Source organism: Xylocopa sonorina, chromosome 6, assembly GCF_050948175.1.
Source record: "Xylocopa sonorina isolate GNS202 chromosome 6, iyXylSono1_principal, whole genome shotgun sequence".
Taxonomy (NCBI): Eukaryota; Metazoa; Arthropoda; class Insecta; order Hymenoptera; family Apidae; genus Xylocopa; species Xylocopa sonorina.
In genome coordinates this window covers 11,534,005-11,553,634 of record NC_135198.1, presented here as the reverse complement: position 1 = coordinate 11,553,634, position 19,630 = coordinate 11,534,005, and the positions used below count along the sequence as shown (strand labels likewise).

At 34.6% G+C, this 19,630-nt stretch overlaps 3 protein-coding genes across 5 annotated transcripts; 2 read left to right on the top strand and 1 right to left on the bottom strand.

Moving 5' to 3' along the window:
- Window positions 1–229: 229 nt before the first annotated feature.
- On the top strand, window positions 230–2,447 carry LOC143424918 (pentatricopeptide repeat-containing protein 1, mitochondrial). The gene is made up of 3 exons (XM_076897309.1): window positions 230–1,764; window positions 1,841–2,146; window positions 2,221–2,447. Exons 1-3 carry the CDS (start codon window positions 328–330, stop codon window positions 2,332–2,334), a joined length of 1,857 nt encoding a protein of 618 aa, XP_076753424.1. The 5' UTR covers window positions 230–327; the 3' UTR covers window positions 2,335–2,447.
- Window positions 2,429–8,886, bottom strand: Vir (VIR_N domain-containing protein). Of its 2 annotated transcripts, XM_076897285.1 has the most exons (7): window positions 8,699–8,886; window positions 7,882–7,952; window positions 7,335–7,431; window positions 7,139–7,251; window positions 6,684–7,047; window positions 2,907–6,543; window positions 2,429–2,840 (listed from the first exon to the last, which is right to left on the bottom strand). In XM_076897285.1, the coding sequence occupies exons 3-7, from the start codon at window positions 7,386–7,388 to the stop codon at window positions 2,548–2,550; spliced, it is 4,461 nt and encodes a 1,486-aa protein (XP_076753400.1). In that variant the 5' UTR covers window positions 7,389–7,431; window positions 7,882–7,952; window positions 8,699–8,886; the 3' UTR covers window positions 2,429–2,547. The 2 variants fall into 2 exon arrangements, with proteins under 2 accessions (XP_076753400.1, XP_076753399.1); XM_076897284.1 differs by lacking the exon at window positions 8,699–8,886 and having other exon boundaries at window positions 7,882–8,001.
- Svil (Supervillin) lies at window positions 7,911–18,913 on the top strand. Of its 2 annotated transcripts, none has more exons than XM_076897281.1 (28): window positions 7,911–8,219; window positions 8,722–8,898; window positions 8,985–9,143; window positions 9,229–9,317; window positions 9,387–9,513; window positions 9,653–9,896; window positions 9,979–11,397; window positions 12,068–12,792; window positions 12,891–13,080; window positions 13,161–13,252; window positions 13,349–13,511; window positions 13,780–14,035; window positions 14,114–14,393; window positions 14,478–14,576; window positions 14,671–14,839; window positions 14,922–15,079; window positions 15,169–15,410; window positions 15,483–15,684; window positions 15,764–15,915; window positions 15,991–16,452; window positions 16,554–16,704; window positions 16,774–16,925; window positions 16,997–17,269; window positions 17,363–17,486; window positions 17,561–17,755; window positions 17,844–18,118; window positions 18,193–18,348; window positions 18,424–18,913. In XM_076897281.1, the coding sequence occupies exons 2-28, from the start codon at window positions 8,742–8,744 to the stop codon at window positions 18,508–18,510; spliced, it is 6,798 nt and encodes a 2,265-aa protein (XP_076753396.1). In that variant the 5' UTR covers window positions 7,911–8,219; window positions 8,722–8,741; the 3' UTR covers window positions 18,511–18,913. The 2 variants fall into 2 exon arrangements, with proteins under 2 accessions (XP_076753396.1, XP_076753395.1); XM_076897280.1 differs by having other exon boundaries at window positions 8,713–8,898.
- Window positions 18,914–19,630: the final 717 nt, after the last annotated feature.

Sequence of the window (19,630 nt, the reverse complement as noted above, 5' to 3'; positions counted from 1 at the left end):
ATATACTCTACTATCATATATCTATTTCACACTTCAGAAGAATCTTTTAATTAAAGAAATATACTCGCGTGTACTGTTCGTTAATACGTGTTTATCTTCGTTTAATTTGCTTTTTTTATAAAATAACTATTTTCCTAATTTTTTTAGATAGTATTCATATTGAATATAGCAATCTCTCATTAAATACCGATGAAATTAACGATACGAAGGGATAAGTAACAAGAAAAGAAAGAGAGATATTTAAGTAAAAATGTGAGTGATCACTCAGATTTATCAAGAGAATATTTGTAATTAATAATTTCTTGAAAATTGACGAACGTATTAAACATGTTCTTCTTAAAAAAGAATTACTTTCCAAGATCGAAGATTCTTATAGGTTATGTCGACAATCATTATCACTACGTTAAACAGTCGAACCGATTTTTAGACGTACTGAAAGCATATTATTGTATTAATTGTACAAGTAACCATGCATTTAAGAAGAAAGATAATTTAAATGTTCAAAGGAAACAGAGCCTTTCACATTTTTCTACTTGTAACGGAAAGTGTTCCTCTACAAACACAGTACCTAAAAATCCCAATATTTTCGGTGATCTTTCACATGAAAAATATGAAAGAGTATCAATGGACGAAGCCGAAGAAAAGGACGAGAAGTTCTCAGAACGTGTTATAGTTCCAAGAAAACATAGATTTACTTATAAAGATTACTGTAATCTAATTAAATCACACATGCTTCGTAAAGATTTAAAATTGGCCTTGAGCGTATTGGATTTGATGAAAGAAAATGGTGACAAGCCAAATAGATACATATACAGACTTTTACTTTCTGCCTCTGCTGCACAAGGTGATGTGAAACAATGTTTCAAACTGTTCACATCAATGAGAAACAGAGGTATAGATCCTTCCCCTCCTGTATATAATAGTTTAATCAACGCTTGTTCTGAAACAAATGATACAGATCTAGCATTAAAGAATTTAGCATACTTGCGAGAATATTTTTACGAGAGACATATACATTTGAACGAATTGCACTATATAACCTTTATCAAGGCTTATAGCCATCATAAACAAATATTAACTGCTTTTCAATTAGCCGATGAAGCAGTGGATAAAGGCTATGATTTGTCAAATATATTTACTATTTTATTTCACGTAGCCATCAATGATAAAAAAAATGGATTAAAGCTCGCTTTGATTTTATGGCATAAAATGAAGATGAATAAAATAAAACCAAATATATGCCAGTACAATCTTCTTTTGAGGGCAATTGGAGAAACAGAACTTGGTGATTTGAAAATCAATGATACTTTAATACCTGGTGCAGTGGCTACTCAGATTCAAGTCACTGAAGTAGAAAGACCAGATTTATTAGATTCTCCACCAGTATTAAGTAGATCACTTATTTCATTGTTTAACACTGAACATAACAGTAAACATTATAATGATCACTCTAATAATAATAGCTCCAAATTAAATGTAGTGAGTGAAAGCAATCCATTGTCTATAAATTTGAATGATGTATTAAAAGAAAACCGCTTAATTCTATTTGGTGGTATTGATAAATTATTGAAACGTATGCAAGATGATGGCGTTGTGATTGATACGAAATCATTAACATTAATTGTACAATTACTTCCACCTACAATAAAAGCGGAAGAACATTTCCTTAGGTACATTAAACAACATAATATACCAACTGATATAGCTTTTTACAATATACTTATTAAAAGAAGAAGTATCAGACAACAATATGAGTATGCTAAAGTAAGTAATTATAGAAATTAAGTCAAATATTTCTAGTCTATATATTTAAATAACATTCGTTTATATTTCAATGCAGGATGTGCTTAATGAAATTCAAAGACATCATCTTACACCAGATATTATTACATTTGGAGTATTAGCCCTCGGATGTATAAAATACCAGGATGGAATAGAACTTTTAAACCAAATGGATACCATTGGTTATGCACCAAATTATATAATCTTACATTCATTAATCCGTAATGCATGTTATTTAAAAAACTTTCATTACTTGTTGCATTTGATGGACTATATGAAGGAAAATCAAATTAAACCAACAAATATAATATTAGAAACAATAGAAAAGTTTGATGATCTAACACTACAATATCTTGATGGCAAGGTACATATATAATAATAATTTTAACTTGTCTATATAATTTGATGTAATTATTTTAATGTTTACTAATATTTTAGGGAAAATATAGTTCTAAGGAAATTAATATAGTTCAGAGAAGATATAACGTATTCAAGTTAAAATATGAAAATTGGAAAGAGCAAATGCTGAAGGATGTTAATATGTCAAACTGAGCCTCCTTTTAATTCAACTTGGATTGTATACAATGGAAACTTGAATTATTTCGTGTTTATAAAATATAATCTTTATACAGAGATAAATAGAGCTATGTACTTGTTATCTTACACCTACATGTATATATCATTACTTTTCATGTTGAATTGTTGTCATAAAATCTTTCTGTAATTGAGGAATCAAATTATTAATCGAAACTAATTTCAATAAAATTAGCGAAGATAAGGAGGCCGAGTTTCCTGTGTCCAAGGACGACTTCTCGTGCCTGCATTGATTGCACGTGATGGACATGTTCCACGAATACTAAGTTTGTTATAGCCAGTAGGCCCTGTTGGTTGCGCTCCACACGTTTCTAATGCTACAAAATCGTCTACGTGGAGGGACGGTGGTCGCGAAGTGTTTGGTGGTCTCGATCTAAATGGATCTGCTCCTCTACCAACGCTTCCCACCACAGGTCCACCTCTTAAAGAATTAGTAAACTGTGTCCGACCTCGCATAGGTGTAACTATGGAAATGAAAATATGTCAATACATTTAAATAGCATATACAGTGAAAATGTTATACAACATACCAAATGGTTGTTTTACTTTAGAAACGGGAGACGTAGCCTGTTTCTGAACGTCTCTGGCTTCTTGATCGTCAGTTTGAACCTTCGATTGCAATGGTTGAGTAGCATCATCAGGTGGTGTCTTTGAACACAAATTTTGTGCTTCTGTTAGTAAGTTAAAATCTGAAGGAAGCAGTTCAGCTGCAAGTGTTAACAAGTCCACGGTATTTTCGTTTGGTACTTGATTTGATGATGCAAATGTAAATTTCTTTGGTCGTTTCAAGGAAAGATCTGGTGTTCCTAAGCATCGTTGAGAGAACTGACTTAATAGAGCTTCAGGGGTTGGCAGTAATGGTTCCAACATTTCTGGGATCGGTTCTTTTTCTTCTTTATCTTCAGCGGATTTTAAGATTTCAACCAACTCTTGTGCACTCTTTATCTTTTCTAGGGGGTGATCATTCTTATCCCAAAATATTAAAGTTGCCAATTGTTGTACTCGCAGGTATAACGATCTTCCTTGTGATTCAGATGCGATTAAACTCTCCAGGAACAGTATAGTTAAATTCACAACAGATTGAGCCTCTGGATCTTCCAGGATTGAAATATGATCCAACAATGATCGCAACGCATCTGGATTATTTTCTAAACAGCTTTTTACATGGTACAAACCATAGTTATGGCTGATAAGAGACAGAAGTATACGAAGTGTACTTTGCAATATATCGAGTTCAAATTTTTTGCTAGTTGCCAATATATCAATTAATGCAGTTAAAATGGATAAAAGCGGTTCTTTACTTGGCACTGAATGTGTCAGTCTTTTCTCGAATGGTTCATTAACATCTTCTTGCATTAGACTTAAAGTACAATCGCATAACGTCTCAAATATATCCAATATCTCATATTGCATTCTAATATCGGTTGTACTTTTAAGTGCACTGCACATCATTTCAATGACTGGTGGATACTTTTGATCGGATTTAACTTGTGCTCTAGACGCAGGACTGGTTAAAGTTAACAAAGTGGCTTTCATGGGAGCATGCCTTGTAAGCTCGCTAAGTAAAGCTAGAATTAAAACGTTATTCTCGAATGGTGCGGCAGCTATTATACCATCCAATAAACATCTACCTACAAGTAATGCTGTAGGTGCTGCTAAATCGCTCAGCTGTTTGCACACTTTTGAAAGGAGAATTAATAAATCCTTATTCCAACTAGCACAAAGCAGTCGCAATGTTTCAGTTAAATTATTAGCTTGAGCCTGCAAGTGAGCAGACCATAATTTTCTAAGGCCTAAAATTCTAGTAGCATCCTCGGTCATTGTTTCTTTCAAAGTCAAAACCGGTGGTAACAATCTTGTTAATAGTTTTAAGCCTGGTATGAAATTACATGGACTCAGAGAAACCATCTTCAGAACTTCGCCTAACATTTGTGTCCATAATGATTTTGCTACATTCCCGGATCCATCTGAATCCACAGCTTGTGTGAACACTAGCAGAGTCCCGACTATTTCTTCTGATAGAATCTGGACAATTCGAATAGGAGGAATAGCTTCAACTAGCGAATAAACACCAAGTAATGGTACAACAGCTGTTAAATCTTTGAAATCTGTAGCCATGCATTTAACAAGACGCTCTAATAACGCTCTTGTTAATTTCACACATGGAAGAAGTAACGCAACCAATGCTAAACCCCTTCTACCTGTTAAGGTTGCACGATGAAGGAATGGTTGTTCATAGAATTCTGAAATATTTGCCATAACTGCGATAAGAGCTGTTAAGCCATCAGCAGCAAATAATTGAGTTAACGCATTTCTATATTTTAATTCGACATAAGGTTCCATTGGATCCACGTCATTGTTTGAAGGAAAAACAAGATAATGTAAAATTCTACATGCTGTAATCAACTGTCCTGGAAGAGAGGCTGCTTTATCCGCATTCTTTCTGATGCACGCAACAAGTGGAGAAACATCTCCGTAATTCCAATTAGACGGTTGCGCTGCTGTGGCCAAGTACGATGTAACGTCTTTTAAAATAGCTTGACTACGCGACTTTTCTAATATAACCGCGGCACGATTTTGAAATACCTCTATTCGTTCGGAATAACGAATTGTTGCCGATATAATTTCCGCAGCGAATTCACAGAGATTCGGATCAGAAAAATAGGGAATTAAAATATCGATAAATTCTCCTGTAGGAAGAACTGTTATTATAGCTTGTAAACCTTCAGGAAATATTAAGAAAGAATGAAGCTTTTTTAAAGCCATCCAGTCCGAAGGTTGATATTTTAAATGCAATAGGCATTGGAGAACTTGAAGCCGCCAAGCTAAAACCGATCCAATTCCAGGCAAGTCGCATTTTAAAGCTTTTAAAATTAACTTGGTAACTTCTGGTTCTTTCACTAAATACAATAGGCCTTCTTTTGTATCCGAAATGCGTAGAAGGAAATAGCGAACGGCTCTAATCAAATTTACATCCGATTTCGGAGAGGTAAGAGCAAACAGAACGTGATACAAAAGTTTATGGTACTCGAAATACGCAATCAAGTGACATCGAGGATTTCGATTATGTTCCCGTTCAAATTCCATTTGAGTTCCAGCTGGAAGTTGACGTTTCGGTTGAGCCATTAACGTGGTTGAGCATACATACGTATTTGTCAATTCGGTAATACCCAATTCGTCGAGTTCTTTCATCTCGTCAAGAAATTCATATGTATGTACCTTTCGTAACAATGAGCTCAAAGCATATTTTAATCTTGCTAATCTTGCCGTGTCCAACATCGTTAAAGCATTTTTGTAGAGATTACTTTTGAATTTGAGAAATTCTTGAACGATTACAGGACTTATTAGTGCCGCGTCCAATGTGCGAAGAGCGGAAATCTTCACGGGAAGCGCGACGCTTTGACGCATGCACAGTGATAATAACTTATATGGTGCGTCCACTTTCAAGAGTATATCTGGACCTTGTTGAAATTTGCACAACGTTTCTGCCAATCGTACACCAACTTTAACGTGACGAACTTTGTAAGTGGGTTGTGGCTGAGCACAAGCAAGATCCATGTCTAAACCGGCATTCACGATATTAGTCAAATCATTTAAATCCGTATTGTTTAAATGAAATGGGCTAATTATAGCGCATAAAGATTCACAACTATGAACAAATGCTTCTTTCTCTTGCCCTGACGCATTATTGAAATGTAGAACTAACTTTGATAAAGACTGAAATATTTCGTGAATCTTATCCAACATTTCCTTGCTAACATGGCATTCTTCAGTAACATCTAACGATTCTTCCAAATCTAACAGATCTGGTGGAGTAAGTGAATAAATATTATTTAGTTGTATATTTTCGCATTCATACTCTGTAGCGGGTGGTACATCATCTGTTATTATGTCCTCGTCTGATAATATGGGCTCGAATGGCTCTCCTGTTTCTTGCTCACCACCATCTGGTTCTTCCTCGGCTGATATGGGCTCAGGACTTAAAGATACTAATGATTCAGAAGGTGGTGAAGAAGGACGTTTAGTAGATTTTAAAGTACTATTTGTAGCATCTTCTTCCCAGTGTCCCACTTCTGCTTTTCCAGTATCTGATGCAGAATTTCTGGATGATTCTACTATTTGTATTGGCTGTACAGGAGGTGGAGGCGTTGCAGCTATACATGTTTCCTAATAAACACCATTAAATGTTTAAACAGATGTTTCTTTCTATTTTAAGTATGTAGTGCTTGCACATACACAATAAATGTACTTTCCTTTATATATTCATTACAAACGACTTGATAGGTATGTATAAAAAAATAACTTACATTTGAGTTTGTTTGTGCCTGATTTTCATAATACCATTCAGACTGTTGCTCTGAAATTTGTACAGTGTTTTCTATAACTTCCTCTAATCCAGTAACGCAAGCTGCAGAACCAGCAGCTGAACTAACAACTTCTTGTGGATTATTTAGAGATTTTGTCAACGTTCCATATACTGCTAAAGTGATTGTAGTATACCACCCTCTCAGTACCAACCCATCTGTTGGTATTTGCTTTCTCTCGCATTCCAATTGAATATGAATATTCTGCTTATATTCCAATTCACCAAGAGATTCAAACGTGGATGCACCAGGTTTACTTAAGTCATTTACGAAAAACTCAATTTCAAATTGAGATGGATTCGTTGCTCTAAAATTGAGAGGAGAATAAGAAGAATGCGATAAAGGCTAAAGACAAATATCTTTTGATGTAAAACTTTTGTAAAAAAAACATTGGGTACCCTAAACGAACACCTCCAGGAAAGTCAGCCTGTACTCTAGCACCTAACGGAATAATTCTAACTTCGCTTATATAAACAGGTTTTGGAAATTGCACCAAATCCAAATTAAGCTCCTGAAATGGGTAAACGTTTCATAAAAAAAATTATTATCTACATGTGTCGTGGCTACGTTTGAAAGAAGTAACCTCACGCTCACCTCCGAGATGTCATGCGAAAACGTATCAAAGAATAACAATTCGATATTCTCCATTTCTTATGTATTTCAGTATAGAATACTTTTAGATAGCATCTTCCTAGGAGGAATCAAAACTTACTTACATTATTACTTTATCAAGTGCGATAAATACTTGGAACATTTATTAATGAATTTTTCAACTATTTCGCTTCGGAACCACATTGTACTCTAGCGTAAACACTTAATCGCAAACAGAACATTAATGCTTCTAATCCGCTTTACATTCTAAGTAAGGATTTGAAATCGCTTTATAAGAAAGCTTTAAAGTATTGTTATCATTTCACTGAATCATTGATATAGTCCTACATACATAATTTTGGTTTTAACGTTGAATTCATGTCACCGAATACTTGTCCTTGCATTCAATTAGGAACACTCTAACGTGCAGCAAGTGGAAAGGGAGTTGAATTTAAAAAAAAAAACTCCGCGTTGCTACTCTTTATCCTTTTATTATTGTTGTATACTTGTTTAATTCGAGTAACGCCATCTGGATCTGTTTGATGCTTACCTTCGGTTTTATTCGTTCTACTTCGTTTTGGGAGAAATTGTGTGTAATGACTAATACCCGTGCAATCTTCCCTGCGAACGAATTTTTCTTTACGTTGTCAATTTTTGCCCGCGACGGAACATTGAATTTCTCGAATTTTATACATTTTACCCGGCTTTAACGGGTGCTTTTTATATGTATTTTATATAAGTAATACTTATTAAATAGCTGTGAAAAATATATACATATATACATATAACGACATAACTGATCTGCGTCACTGGTTGCGTTCTTGATTATTTGTAAATTTGTTTTAAATCGTGATACGGCCGCAATGAAACAAAAGTTATATTAGATCAGTAAGTGTGAGGAGAGTTTTTGCTATAATTCACAGTGTACAACGTTAGAAACATTGTAAACATCTTGAACATTGTTATTAAAAATTAACAGACCATAACGTTAAAAGTTTTTCGAATAGAATCTATCATATTATGTTTTGTAACAATATGTACGGTTGAATTTCATTTTTGGAACAGGTGAAAACTTCTGTTAACATTATTTTTAGACTCAATGTCATGTATACATATGTCCGAAATATTCGTAAAGAATAAAATGAATTGCTGTGAAAACGTTTATGATTATTATTTTTTTATTTATTGAAATCTGTATGACATTATTATATCATAAGTAAATTGTTTGAATTCTTTTTATTTCACGTTTATATTTTTATCTCCTATATATGTGACCCATACTTTTGGATCTCAGGATATTAAATATGTCTATGTATGTATAATTAAGTGATAACGAGAAGCATGTTAAGAAATGTCAGATGTGATACCCGTGTGGTTTTAGGAATGGTAGCTGCTGGAGCCACAGTTTTAATGGCAACCAGTGAAGAAAGTTCTTCAAATGGGACGCAAAATAATTCCACAAGCTATGAGAATTCAAACGTTTCCCTTAGCTATGATGAAGTGCATCATAACCAACAGGACGCGCAATGTCCAATTAAAAAGGATATAACACCTTGCACAGTGAACAGTAAGCATTTTAAATAATAATAATATAAATTTTTAATTCTGGAGTAATTGATTAATGCCAATACTTGTAAATGTTATTTACAACAGAGAATAAAAGTCGTAGCTCCATGTTGGAAAAGAACGGTCGGTTGATTTCAAGATCAGAAAATAAGGAGAGTAATAAAAATTTGAATTTATGTAAGTCCGCATCGATTCGTGAGACTAGAGCTTCTAGATTACGTGCCGCCTCAATTCTGTCACCTAATGGTAAATTATATTTTATTTTAAGCAAGTTAGTCCATTACCGTAACATTATACTTTATCATTTACATTATTTACTCTATTTGTATAGGTGGGACAGCATCGTCGAAGAAATTAGGTACGTCAGAAAATTCTACACCTTCGGGCCTCCAACCTAGCACTAGTTTATCAGTTAAAAGTGTAAGTGTATTACGTCTAGAGTAAAATTATGGAATATTGAATTATATGATGTGTAACAATATTATACAGGATACGATATCAACTAATAGTAAGATTGCAAATTCTGTAAGAGAAAGAGATAAAAGTTACAAGCGGAAGTCGTATTTAAATCGAGCACTTAATATGGAAACAACGACGGGAGATCGTTCAAATCGATGTAAGTAATTTAAGAATATGGTTATCTACGAAATTGTAATTATTTGTTCGTTCGTTCGTTCGTTCGTTCGTTCGTTCGTTCGTTCGTTCGTTCGTTCGTTCGTTCGTTCGTTCTACTATCAATTTTATGTATATTTCAGCTGAACGTAATATCAGGCAAACCAGGAGACAATCAAATAAACAAGGTTACATATCCGATACAATATCTACTTCAAATTCTAATAATCAGCATCAAATAACTAATTTAAGTCAAACAAGTAAAAAATCTTTGGAATCAAAAATTGTTTGCCAGAAAGCTAAAGAAAATTCTTCAAAAATTTGTACATTATCTTCGATTAATTCTCCTGAAAATACTAAACTTTCAAATACACAACGAACTACTAGGTAATTCGATTCCCTTTAATACTGTTATTTTCTTATTTTATCAATACACTAATATATGAAATTATAAAATTTAATTCTGTAGCGGTGGCGGACATAGCGATTCGGAAGTTTCACGAAGAGTCGATGCATTGACAGCATTAACAAAATCTACAATAGAACGTGTAGAAAGACTCAAATCGCATGCGAATCTACCGACAAATTATGGGCCACGATCGGAGAATCATTTATCTAATACATCGTGTCAAGGAAGTTTTTCTACCAGTACAGAGAATAATACAAATACGCGCGCATTGCAATTATCACCGAGGAAGAGTTCTATTTTAAAAAAGTCAAACGATGAGCACTCCCAAGACGGATCTTTAAATCATCAACACACTCCGGTTTCAATACTTAAACATAAAATATCTGATGGTGATACGAGTCAAAATTTGTCTACAGCCGCGAGTCATGCGGTTTTGCCGGTAACATTTTCACCGTCTGTGAGAGAACCAACGCATAATAAAAGACATGGTATTTTAAAGAAACGCAGTAGTTTGGACGAAAGTGAAATACTTCGACGGCATAGTTGCTCACCCGACATTTCCTCTACCGATAACACATATTCTGAATTTAGGCCAATATTGAAAAATCAAAGGCGATCATCTTTGGACGAGATCATTAAAAGGGATCAGAGTCCGGATCCTCAGCCTACTTCCATATTGAAACGGAAATCATCTAGAGAAGACGACAGAGAGGATCGCCAAATTGGTACCACAGAACCGCAGGGTATACTTAAAAGAAAATCTACAAATAACCAACGGACAGCTACCGTTAATCACCACGTGACCATTACAATGGATACGGCAAACGTGAGCGGTACCGAAATACTCGATAGTTCCGAAGTGAGGCCAATTCTAAAGAAAAAGCATAGTAGAGAGGAATCGTTCGGCAGTGATCCACCGTCTTTGGAGCCGCGACCAATACTCAAGAAAAAATCGAGCACAGAATCGGACGAGCATGATGATAAACCCAAGAAAACTATACTAAAATTTACTCGAAAAAATTCACAAGATGAATGCAATTACGAGGCGGAGCTAACATCGCCGAAAAAGTTGTCGATGCTTAGAAATCGTACATTGCAAAGTAGAACAACCGGACCGTTGGAAAATGATCCTGTGCGACCTATATTGAAACAATCAAGTAACAGAGACAACGAATCGCGTGTCCGTTTAAACGTGTACGATGAAACAATTATAAGCGATGATACATGTACAGAGCCGGAAAATTTATTTTTGCGAAAAAGAGCACAATCTCTGGGTCACATGCAACCTTCTAATATCTCTAACGAATTCGCTGATGTACTTAACAAACGAAGATCCCTCGAGTTAATATCTGTGAGCGATACATTGGAGGAGAACTTGCAAGTGAAGTTGACAACCGACAACGTCTATTTAAAAACAGGCTTTTCTCCAGATGATGAGAGTGCCGATACTTCTAGTGTTCCTTGCGATATACCATACAGGTAGTGTTAAATAATTGAACAAACACTATTTATAGAATGTTACTTGCCGATAAATTGAAGATACACAAGCTTTCAAGCACTCGTACACGAGATGTATTCAATATTATGTTGCTTTATATTAGGGCCTATAATCCATAGGCGAAGCTCTTATAAAAATACACCTAACAGTATTTAGTTAAACAATTTACCAACGTGTACCACTGCTGTCAATTTCAAATTTTTGATAGCAGATGTTTGTTTATGCATTTAGTCTGTATAGTAATATGTAACTTTGGCAAGAGTTTGAATCTGTGCCAAGTTTAATTATAGATCACCTAGCAATTCTGAAAGCTACAGAAAACAGAGAATCAGAGCATGCACACAACCTGTACGTCTCTCTAAAAGTTAATTCTGATTTGAGGTAGTACTTTGGTATTTTTTTTTTTTTTCTTATTCTTAATATTTAAAAATGCACACACACACACACACACTTTATAACTTATAAGAAATACATATGCTTTCCTTTTAATTCTATTTACATGTATGCATGAAGTATATTGTACAAGTTAAGAAAATTTGTTAAGTTTTGTTAACAATAGCTGTTAGCCACTCCTATATTTAGATAGCAGTTATGATTTTATTTGCAATGGAAAGGAACATTTCAACAAACTAATATTATGTTCAATTGTAGCATAACGAAGGAGAATCTTCCAGACAAGGAGAAACAGACTGTCACAGTATTTGAAAGTTTAGAAGGAAGCAAAGTGAATTCGCATGGATCTCCAGTAGATGATAGTATCGATGACAGTACTTTGATTTCTACTAGAATGAGCGACAAGGAATGTACGAAAGATGAAGCGTCGTTTTTGCAAAAGGAAACAGACGATGAAAATTCACAAACCAACGGTGTGCACCGTAATAATAGCGTTTCCAAAATGGCATTGCATTTTAATGCTTTGCAAGACAAAGCAAATTCGAAAGAGAAGGATAATTTGTCGCCAAAGATGCCGAGCAAGGGTTCACGTGGCATACAACGATACAGAGATCGAAAGAATCAAACGAACGATAGATTTAACACTCAACCGGTAACTTTCCAAGAAGTGCAGGAAGCAGTTCTACAAAATCAACGAAACGCCGCATCCGTTAGAAAATCAAATTTGACAGGAGACAATTTAACTGCTGCGACTGATGATGAATTTGATCCTTCTAAATTAAGCTTGGCGGAGCGAGTGCGTTTGTTCAACCAAAAGATTGATACTGAAAAAAGTTCAGTGTCAAATAACACATCGGCAGAAAGGCAGTTACGAAGAGGTCCAGCTGCCCGCTATAAGACACAACCGGTTACGTCTGAGGAAGTTGAAGTGGCATCTCGAATATCTCCACTAAACACTCTTAACCAGTGTTTGCTGAATGCTGGTAAATTTTATGTCGATATTGGTTAAATGCGAACATTTTTGTTTTTTCTTTTTTAAATATAAGTCGTTAATATTTTTTAATTTTATTTTTTCTTGAAGGTGATACCCCGAGAAGCATTTTAAAACCTGCAGCATTACATGATTATAGTGCACCGCGAACAAAAAGCCCTGAACTCGAAGGGATGAGATTAATAAAATCTGTACTTAAAAAAGAATCCGAAGAAATAGAACAGCGGGCGCTTGGAAATTGTGATACCTTACCACGTTCTATATTGAAATCTAATTTGAAGTTAGAAGAAGATAAGGTGAATAGTAATGTTTGATTGGTGAAATTTTTAATGCAGATAAGAATTTTGTTTCTAATGTAAGAATTTATACACAGACAGGAGGCATAATGGAAAGTAGTTCTACACAATATGATTTAAGTCATGCCTACAGTGGAAAGGATAACCATACAACAGGTAGGAGATATGAAATTAAACAAAAATATACAATGCCTTATTGCAAAAGTAGTACTCAGAATAAATTAAATAGAACAAGATTCAAATCTGCACTAGATGACACAGATAATGTTCAAATTGTAATTACTGCATCTAAGAAACACGAAGAGACACTCGAATCATCTGGAGGTGAGACATCCTCTATGAGTCATGAAACGTGTAACATAAAAGGTGAATCTATGTCACCTTATCATCGCCTTATCTGTCCAAAACAGACCAGGTAACTTTCACATTGATACACTTTCACATTATTTTATATTAAAGAGCAATATCACGTACTAGTATTGAATATCAATATGAATTATAAAATTCAATGAAATTACAAAGAGTCACTAATTTTAGTTCTTTTCGCGCAGTATGCCTTATCGAATATGGCTTTTACGTGACGTCGAACCTTTTATTTATTACTGCTGCCGGCTGATAAGATTATATTATGTAAAAGAGCACGGGTGTAAACGTGTGTATATATTATAATAAACTACTTACAGGTATGTTTCATTACTGAAAAGCGCCAGCCATCACGCGATTAGTGACAGAACCAACGAAAGTGAATCGAACGGTGTAACAACGCAAAGACAACACGGTGTACCTCTTCCAGGATTATGTCGTAGCGCAACGCAGGCAATGCCATCGATAGATAGCAATGATGGTCCAAGTATGAGTATCGCAGAACGATTGGCTGCGTTACAACGTAGTGGAAGTACAAACTGGAAGCGACGCATGGCTTCTGAATCCAATTCATCGGTAAATTATTTCAAAGCGATTCTGTTGGAAAATAAAAACACTTTAAAGTATTTCGGTATTGTTAATATCAATGATTAGGATGGCGCTTGCAACAATTCTTCTAATAAAGAAGAATTAAGTATTAAACAAGGAGTACTCGTTGCCGATTGCCTGGGAAAATTGGAATCTGCGGCAGAAGGATGGAAGAAGAGAATAGCTGCTTCTGATGTAACGAAGTTTACGGTGGCTGGTAAAATGAAGGTCGAACAATCAGAAAACATAGATCCAGGACCATCGTCACCGCTTATCAAGGTTACAGGAGGTATCGCAGACAGGAAGAAAAAGACGCCTCGCCCTGAACGATTTAGAGCAAAAAAAGGTAATGTTTCAATTAAACTGTTCCGTTGAAATGTTCTGAAATGTCATACGTAAAACAATGAATATACTTACCCATTGTTTCCAGGATACTTAAAAGATGCCGCGTCTACACCAACTAGTCCAAATAAGGATTCACGTATTAAATTGCGGGGAAGCTTCTCGGAACCTACAAGCGATGACAGTGGTTAGCGAATCATTTTAAAAATTACTATATAGCATAATATCACATAATGTAAATTTTTCTTCATTAAGGCAGCGTTTAAAAATACATTTTATAGGAGAAGAATCAAAAACAGGAAAGGATGTGTCACCTGTTGTATCAGTACCGAAGATAGACGATGAAACGTTCACCTCCTTCTTCACTGGAATTTCACTGGAGAAATGTGAGGCTGAATCTGTCGATTTAAATGAAAATGATTTCGATATAATTACGTCGCAGTCAGAATTGTATGTTCTTCATTTTGTTAAAAAATTAATGCTCGTATTATAAAATTAATTACTGGTATTTTATACATTTCTATCGTTATAGATTAGTGCAGAAACGAAATATACGATTGAAACGGCGGCGTGTAGTTTCTAGAAATCCGCTTAAGACACTTGCGGCTCGTACAGATATAAAATCAGAATATACCGAGATACGGACTGGTATCGCAGATAAAGTAATGAAACAACTGAACGTGGAGAAATGTAAGTTTTTATCAAATAAGATACTCGTCTAGATTTTATTGACAACTTATGTGTTGTGGTAAAAACTATGGTGTTGCGTTATATTACAGTGGCTAAAAATTCGTCATTAGCTATGGAAGCTCTAGCTGGCCTAGCTTCTACCGAAGACTTCAGTAATATAACACTGAGAAATGTAGCGGAGACAAATATTTCGACGAATAGATTACAGCCATACAAAGATTTGATGCTGATTTTAATTAAAGGCAGAAGGCATGTGCAAGTGAGATTAGTTGAACCGGTCGCAGAAAGTATAAACAGCGGCGATAATTTTGTTTTAGTAACAAAATCAGAGGTGATTAAAAAATGTATTAATATTATAGAATTCATTCGGAACATTGTAACGCGTTTTATATTTTTAATTCAGGTCTATAATTACATTGGAAAATACTGTAATGTCATTGAGAAAGCTCGGGGTGCAGAAATCGCGATGAGTATTCAACAGAACAAAGATCTTGGATGTCAAGCATCTCAGGTTATTACTATTAATGAAGATAAGATAACTTCTACAAAAAGTCAACTGCAAAAATTTTGGAATTATCTTGGTGTTGAAAGTGAGAACGTAAATGGTAAGATAGCAGTTTTCTTTTCATCGTACGTAAATATAATATTAAATAGGAAGTTAATATACGATTATATTGATAACAGTTATAGATGGTGGACATCCTGATGAAGATGAACTTTATGAAACATTTATGATAGATACAAATATGGTGTATGATATCAAAGATGAAGAATTGGTACCATTAGAAAAATATTGGGGTGCTATACCAAAAATTGAAATGCTCGATCCAAATAAGGTGAGCGATATAACATTGTATAACTTCATTTTATAATCGACCCCTTTATAAGTAATTGTATCTTTCTTTTAAAAGGTGTTAGTATTCGATTTTGGTAGTGAAATGTATATATGGAGTGGCAAAGGAGCTTCAGCCGATAAAAAGAGACTCGCAACGCATCTTGCTACTGAAATGTGGCAAGAAGGATACGACTATTCGGAATGTACTGTATGCCCGATTAATGCAGCATCTATGATCGGTATACGCATCGAATCAAAAACGGATTTGAAATCTGCCAAAGTCAGACCTAAATGGTGTTTACTCGCAAAGTTGACGCAACACGTCGAAACGATACTGTTCAGAGAAAAATTCCTTGATTGGCCGAATGTCTCTGGAATAATACGAGTTCGTGGTATTAAAAGCGAAGAGCAAGTTGATGGGACTATAGTCATAGAAATGTGCAATATTAACAATTTACTAGAAGAAAATACTACTCCAGTTGATTTGATTCTCGAAGGAAGTCATTTGGGTAGAGGCACTGGTTGGTATGACGATGAGGTAGGTAATAGTGCAACATTATTTTGGACAATAATTTAACTAAACACAAGCAATGATTAGATGTTTTAAACATATACTATTCATCGATTATTATTCTTCAGTTAATGAAACAGTCCATTGTCACGACAACGGGTATAAAGGTGTGGCATATTGATGAATTCTCGCACACTCTTCTGGATGACTCATCTGTTGGACAATTTCATTCTGGAGATAGTTATATCGTGCATTGGATGTATTCCGTCACAATTACTGGTGAATCTGAAACACGTTGTATCGTAATTAAAATAAATATTTTACAATAACTAAAATTGTTATACGTAGGTCGTGAGCTTAGCGGTTTGCCGTCAAAACATTCTGCAAAGGGCCGTGATCGATCGGTATATTTTATTTGGCAAGGGCAGAACGCGTCATTAAACGAACAAGGTGCTGCTGCATTACTAACTATCGAATTAGATGATCATCAGGCACCTCAGGTAATAATCAGTTTGAATTGAAAGTATTTTATGTATAAGTGTTTCAAATTTATATATACACCTCTCGATAGCTTCGCGTCGTCCAAGGGCACGAACCGGCAGCGTTTTTGAATTTATTTAATGGAGGAATGATTGTACATAGCGGCAAGAAAACAAATACAAGATGCAACGAACGATGGCGATTGTACATATGTCGAGGTAGTTTAGAGTCAGAGGTGTCTTTAATAGAGATCCCTTGTAGTACTCGTCAATTACGGAGCAGAGGTTCTCTTATATTACTAGACACTAAGAATGACAAAATTTATACGTGGCATGGATCTAATGCATTACCTCACATTAAAACGGTATTACTTCTGAACTTTTTTATTCACAACGAATGTAAAATATAACGCAATACGATACAGTACAAACTTTATGCATGGATTGTTTGTTTCTAGAATGCAATTAACGCAGCAACTAAATTAAAAGAAAATCGGCCTCCGGAAACAGGTTTATCTTCCGAAGGAGATATAGAAATCCTTGAAATTGATGAAGGATCAGAACTAGAAGTGTTCATTAATGGTATGTAAACGTTTCCGTTGCACACACAGGGTAAACTTATTAACAAATTAAAGTTAACACCTTTTTGTTTATAGCATTAGGACAAATGAATAAAAAATTGTATGTATCACTGGAAAATGATCAGTTGCTGGAACATACACCAAGGCTATTTCACTTGTCAAGTATTTTCAAAGAATTTAAATCTGTCGAAATATTGTGTCCTCATCGTTCTTCTTTGCCAACTCCATTTCCTTTTCTGCAGGACGATCTGTATCAAGTTCAACAACCAGGTAGTACATCAAATATTATTACGAACGAATAATTTTATCTCTTAACTGTACATTGTACATAAAAACTAATTAAATAATGATTATGTAGCCCTATTTTTGTTGGATAACAAAAACGAATTGTGGATATGGCAAGGCTGGTGGCCAAATACCGAAGCAGAAGATCAGTCCGGTAGTAAGGCAGTTAGATGGCAAGCCGAGAGAAGAGCGGCTATGGCGACAGCAATGCAATACTGGCAAAAAATTCATCCAGAAACTAATAAATATCCAATTTATCTAGTCTGGGCAGGTCTCGAACCTTTACAATTCATCAATTTATTCCCCACGTGGACATATCGCGATGACATTGCTGAATTAAATATAGAGGTATCTAAAATTGTATCACACATGCACGCATAATTAGTAGTGTACAATTGAAACAAATAATTTTTTTATTTAAGGATGGTCGAAAACCTGGAGAAGTATTAACCGTAGAGAACGAGTTAGTTCGATTGACACAAAGCACGTATCCTCCGGCTCAATTATTACAACGACCTTTACCAGAGGGAGTCGATCCTACACACCTGGAATCATATTTATCTGAACAACATTTCCAAGTATTGTTTTTAAACCGCTTAATAATACAATGAAGTCGATTAGAAGTTAATACGTATTTCATATATTTTGACTAGGAACTACTGGGTATGACTAAAGAAGAATTTCAAGAACTTCCCGTTTGGAAACAAGTGAACCTTAAAAAAGAAATAGGACTTTTCTGATGAAACGTCCAGACTGCCGATCCTACAAGAAATAGCTGCCCCTGTAAAGCGGTTAATAAAGTTTCTTTTGTTAATTGTTTTATGATGTTTGTAACTTTAAAACTTTATAACTTCTCAGTGTATGAATTTCGCGTTTAAGATTAACGCCTAAAGTTGCCTATCTATTAAAAAGAGAGAGAAACTAATAATATTATAATGCGATGTTAAGAGATGTTTACTACTATTTCAAATATAATATATACTACATACACATATGCGCGTCTGCGCGCGCTCGCGAACACAAATAGGTGATTATATATTTTTAATACATACTAAACGTAAATTGGCTTGTGAATATTTTCTTTATATTTGTATGGGCTTTATATTCAATATGATAATATACAATATGTTTTAGAATGGCTTATTCTTACATGTGTAATATTTGTACAAGAGCGACTGTATTCTTTACAACATACTTCATGTTTTTTGAACAGTATTCAATGAAATTTCTCAATGTTGCCTTGAGTCTTATTTCATAATCCCTTACAACCCTTAAAACGTCTCGCATACATTAAATTCGAAAAGCGTAATATAGGTGTTCACCTAATTTGTAACAGTCCTTTCCAGAACGTGTGTTATAATGCTACGTTAATCCTACCGTATGCATGCATCGTTTTAAAATATCCTTTATCTTACAATCTTTTTGTAATTACAGTTCGTGATATCGAAGGGAAATACATTGTTAATATTATAAAATAATTTAATATATTTTTTTCAACAGAAAATAATCAACCAATGTAAATGCATTATTTAAAATCGAAATTCTATACACACATACCTATAACATTACTTATGTATATATGTTACTTAACTTCGATATACTTATATGTATACCGAACATACATAAACAGTAATACAAATAATCGACATTAATTATTACTTCAAACAAGTTGCAATAATGCATAATTATCAACAGATAAACTAAAAATTAGTCGGAAACAATTTGACAACACCATATGTGTTCCTTAATAATCAGTCGATTATTCTTGTACTCTTCTCAGTGTGTAATTACAAGTAACTTGTCCTACGTCTACTTTCTCTTACTTCTTTTTTTTTTCATAAATTGACCAAGGCACAACAT

Excerpts from the sequence above, each read along its gene's own strand:
- Vir (XM_076897285.1), bottom strand. The coding sequence starts at position 7,388 with ATGGAGAATATCGAATTGTTATTCTTTGATACGTTTTCGCATGACATC. Across the intron at positions 7,252-7,334 it reads TTTCGCATGACATCTCGGAG|GAGCTTAATTTGGATTTGGT; the intron begins GTGAGCGTGAGG and ends TACCCATTTCAG. Across the intron at positions 6,544-6,683 it reads AGGCACAAACAAACTCAAAT|GAAACATGTATAGCTGCAAC; the intron begins GTAAGTTATTTT and ends GGTGTTTATTAG.
- Svil (XM_076897280.1), top strand. The coding sequence starts at position 8,715 with ATGGTAGCTGCTGGAGCCACAGTTTTAATGGCAACCAGTGAAGAAAGT. Across the intron at positions 8,899-8,984 it reads AACACCTTGCACAGTGAACA|AGAATAAAAGTCGTAGCTCC; the intron begins GTAAGCATTTTA and ends TATTTACAACAG. Across the intron at positions 16,453-16,553 it reads CTGGTTGGTATGACGATGAG|TTAATGAAACAGTCCATTGT; the intron begins GTAGGTAATAGT and ends ATTATTCTTCAG.
- LOC143424918 (XM_076897309.1), top strand. The coding sequence starts at position 328 with ATGTTCTTCTTAAAAAAGAATTACTTTCCAAGATCGAAGATTCTTATA. Across the intron at positions 1,765-1,840 it reads AACAATATGAGTATGCTAAA|GATGTGCTTAATGAAATTCA; the intron begins GTAAGTAATTAT and ends ATTTCAATGCAG. Across the intron at positions 2,147-2,220 it reads TACAATATCTTGATGGCAAG|GGAAAATATAGTTCTAAGGA; the intron begins GTACATATATAA and ends CTAATATTTTAG.